Source organism: Caenorhabditis briggsae, assembly GCF_000004555.2.
Source record: "Caenorhabditis briggsae complete genome, chrII, whole genome shotgun sequence".
NCBI lineage: Eukaryota > Metazoa > Nematoda > Chromadorea > Rhabditida > Rhabditidae > Caenorhabditis > Caenorhabditis briggsae.
The window spans coordinates 2718042-2722256 of NC_013486.2; the positions used below are offsets into that span (position 1 = coordinate 2718042).

Consider the following 4215-nt stretch of genomic DNA (forward strand, 5'->3'; position numbering starts at 1 on the left):
TAGTTCTCATCCACTTTAATAGGATGGTCCCTCTTTTTTCTTGAAATTCATTTTTCAAATTATTTCGTTCTGTTTTCCAAATATATAGTTGAGGTTTGGTGTCCTTCCTAATTATATATCAGCATTTAAAAGGTTCCATGATTCATTCTCATCATTTTTTTTGAATTCAAAGTTTCAAATTTTTAACTAGTTGATCATAGATTTCGGAACAAATTACATGTTTGCAAATTTTATTTTTGGAGATTTAAAAAAGGCATGTTTTACGGTACCTCCGCTTTATTTCTTTAGATCTACTTGAACTCAGGTGCAGGTTTCAGCCGGCCTAATTTGGGTTTAAGTAGTTCAGGCTTAAGCTTAGGCTTTGTGTAAATGATTATGATAATTTTCTTACATATAGGACCATTCTGAAGATTTGAAACTTATTTTAAGCTGTATCGGTTTGTCCCGATGTCCCTTGAAGTCATAAATCATTCAGCCTATAATTATGGAGCTTGTAAATATTGGTTTAGATTTTTGATCTACTCGATTAACCAGGAACTTTTCAAAGTTTATCGTAGTTGTAGCTACACAGTTCAGATTTATGATCAAAAAAATCTAGACGCTCTTGTTGTTTTTTTCGCTAATCCCTATTTTAAAATGATGGGGTACCGTAATCGTGTATTTAGAGACAGAGAAAGTGCGTCATATGATTTTTTCATTCATGAAAAACAGGAACTTTTCGGACAACACAACAACTCATAAATCTGCATATCCAGATGTCCTAAATTCATTTACCGTAAAACCTGTATTAGAAGAGCCGGCCCTGCTATTGTTCCAAAGTACCTCCGGAGGGCCTTCTATTACAGGGGCCCTTCAATTAGAGGGGCCCTTCTATTACAGGGGCCTTTCTAATACAGGTTTATTTTCAGATTCCGCTATCATCAAGTTTTTTAGATCATTCTCGAATGTTTTTCTCTGATCCTCTTGTTTTTCTGTGATCTGTAGTTTATCAGCTTGCTAACTCATATCACTTTATCAGTAGACAAAAAACGATTCTGATGAAAAAGGTGATAAAAACAGAAACGATTAATAATGCATCAGACGAGAGGAGGAAGCATACAATTAGTGCGAAAAACGCTCAGATAACTTTTTTCTTCCTCCTTGTTTTTTAGTATTTTTTTTTCTTTTCAATCGATAAAGATGGAGATGAAATGTTCTAATTAGCTAATTATTTCATAATTGCTTACTAGCAACTAGTTAGTGAAATTCCAGAACAAATCCAATAAAGTTCCCTCCCTACATTTATTTTCATTTTTCCTGTTCCTAGCTCTTCTGGGAGCCGAGATTTTTGCATTTGAAGTTTTGGAGAGACGCAGACAGTTAGAGAGTCTCGTTGTCTGCGTCTCAAGTGTCCTAAACTTCAAACGACTGTGCCTCGACTCCTAAATAATCTAGAAAGCTGAAATTTGGACAGAAATGTGTGAAATTTTTTTGAGAAAGTACATCTTCTTACTTGAACTCATTTTGCAATTTTATCTTTGTTCTCTCGCCTCTCTAATGCCTATTCATACTTCTTCACCATTCTTCAGAACCTCATCATGTCCTTGAATCCCAACACAACCTCCCCAACTCCCCCACAATGTGCATCGGAGCTCCAGATGTTCCAGAGAAACTCCAACGTCTTTCGTACAAATGTCTTGTTCAATTTTGTCGTCGAATCACTTACCCTGTGGGCTAGTGTTGCGGTAAGCCAACTCCAACTCCAACAACCTCAAAAACATATATTTTCAGTTTTGTCTGGTGCTTTATAAACGCTCATTTTTCTCCAAATCATGCACATTTCTGATCTACGTCAACCTCATTGTGGTCAACTTGCACCAATGGAACTATGCGTTTATTCAGGTAAGCGCCACTTGCAATTTTGAGCTCAATTATCTCGATTGCCATAAAAGATGGAAAACATTTGTAAACTGATAAAACGTTGAAGATTTTAAGACTAACATTTTAATAGAGATAATTAAGCTAAAATCCGAAATGTCAAGATACCTTGGGCGCCATCCTGAACTGATAAAGTGATATGAGTTAGCAAGCTGATAAACTACAGATCACAGAAAAACAAGAGGATCAGAGAAAAACATTCGAGAATGATCTAAAAACCTTTGAATTCAATTATCTCGGCTTTTTTATATCTGTTACCGGAACCAAGTTATAAAAGAATTTCCAGGGCTGGTCTCTCCAACGTGCACTGGTCCACTCCGATCAACCATGCTCCATCATGTTCACAGAATATGAGTGCTTCCAGTGGTACACCAACAGCATCTTCTCCAGACTTCTCTTGCTTTTCATGAGCTGTGCATTGACACTTGATAAGTAAGTTTTGGTCTGGCCTTTTTGTCCACATGGTCTACAAAGTCGGCTAACCTAGATTTTTTATATTTTGGGCTAGATTTTTTAAATCTAGGCCAAAATAAAGAAAATCTAGGTTATGGTCAGTTTCCGTGAAATTTCCAGGAACTCATTCCTCGGAATATAAAAAAAATTTCTATGAATTTTTCCCCATTTTTTTTTCCTCGCGGTCCAGAAAAATTTAGGTCACGACCTGGAAAAATCTAGGTCATGACCTGGAAAAATCTAGATCACGACCTAAAAAATCTAGATCACGACCTAAAAAAATCTAGGTCATGACTTAAAAAATCTAGGTCGTGACCTAAAAAAATCTAGGTCATTAAATTTTTCACTGCATTTTTATAAGGCCATTCCGTTTTTTTCTGTATTTTGGGAATTAGGAAAAACTTAGGACCGTTGTCGTACCCTTGGGAACGTTGGGACCGTTCTCGGGACATTGGGACCGTTGTCGAAACAATGGGACCGTTGTCGCAAGTCGTTGGGACCGACGGTCCTGTTTTCGGACCGTTCTTTTCGGAAAGAGCCGAGAAATCTAGGTCATGACCTAAAAAAATCTACGTTGCGGTTGGATTTGAAGTTTTGTGAAGAGACGCAGAGAAACGATAGTGCTCTCGTTGTCTGTGTCTCTAGCAGGCCAGCTTTAAAGACGCATAGCTTGCTTTAACCTTGACCAAAATTGATGAAAATTACACCGTTTTTAAGGATTATTCAAGCGCTTTCGAACGGTATAAAAATCTTTGAACGTCTTTTTTTTTCAGCTTCGTCACCCTCCTGATTCCACGTCTAACCGCCTCCTGTGGTTCTGGAATCACGTTGTCTTTCGCTGCCGTTCTCGCTGCGTTTGCTCAATGCTTATACATGACTCGCGATGGACCGAACAGCAATATTCAGTCCAATTGCTTCCAGCGACTCAATCGAGATGTCGGGGAGTTGAAGATGCAGATTTATATGTATCTGATAGTGGTGGCGGTTTGTGTAGTGTTGAATGCAATCCTTCTGGTCACGAAGTACATGATGTCGAAGATTACGAAGTGAGTTTTGAGATCATCAAGAGAACTCCTGATCCTTCAACTTTTAATATTCCAGAACCAACTACGATGTAAACGACAAAATCGAGAAGAAGGAGGCAGTGAACACAGCCGGAGCGATTTCCATCGTTGTGATGTGCCAGATGATCTTCTCGACTCTTTATACTGTCTCCGTGGTTTATCTAATTAATAATGGAAAAGATTTTGATCCGCGTTACCTGAGCAACTTTGTGCTCTGGTGTTATGTAAGTCTACTTTGAGCCAATTTATCTCGGTTCCTGTTAGAGATATCAAGAAGCGGCCAACTGATACAATGTTACTTGTAACATGATAAACATTTTGCTAGTTGATTGTTTTTTTATATCTGTAACAAGTACCGAGATAAATTAGGTAAAAGTTTAGGGTTCTCATGTTAAAGAAAAAGGGACTCTGACTTAACAACTTAGTTAAGAATGTCAGTTAATGAGGATTTTTGCTATTAAGGATTTTAGTTAGTAAGAATGTTAGTTATTAAAGATGCTAGTTATTAAGGATGTTAACTATCAAGGATGTCAGCAACTAAGAATTTGATTTATCAAATATGTTAGCTAATGGCATTTTAGTTATTGAAGATGTCAGCTATTAAAGGTGGTGTACGGTGAATTTTTTATTGCATCAAAATGTGCAGAAATGCATGTAGATTGACATAAAAATAAAGAAAAAATTCAAAAAAATTCCTTCATCGAGAAAAACGCATCGAAAAATACGCTGAAAACCCTTAGGGACGAGGTGTTTTCTAGGCCGCCCGGTGAGTAAAAGCGCG

At 37.3% G+C, this 4215-nt stretch overlaps 1 protein-coding gene across 1 annotated transcript in view; it reads left to right on the plus strand.

Moving 5' to 3' along the window:
- Positions 1 to 1577: 1577 nt before the first annotated feature.
- The window catches only part of Cbr-sra-34, a gene marked incomplete at both ends in the record, with an annotated part of 3965 nt that continues 1327 nt past the window's right edge, over positions 1578 to 4215 (plus strand). The window contains 5 exons of the mRNA XM_002630031.1: positions 1578 to 1724; positions 1771 to 1881; positions 2204 to 2349; positions 3144 to 3416; positions 3472 to 3658. Coding sequence (XP_002630077.1) covers positions 1578 to 1724; positions 1771 to 1881; positions 2204 to 2349; positions 3144 to 3416; positions 3472 to 3658 — 864 coding nt within the window. The remainder of the gene's footprint in view (positions 1725 to 1770; positions 1882 to 2203; positions 2350 to 3143; positions 3417 to 3471; positions 3659 to 4215) is intronic.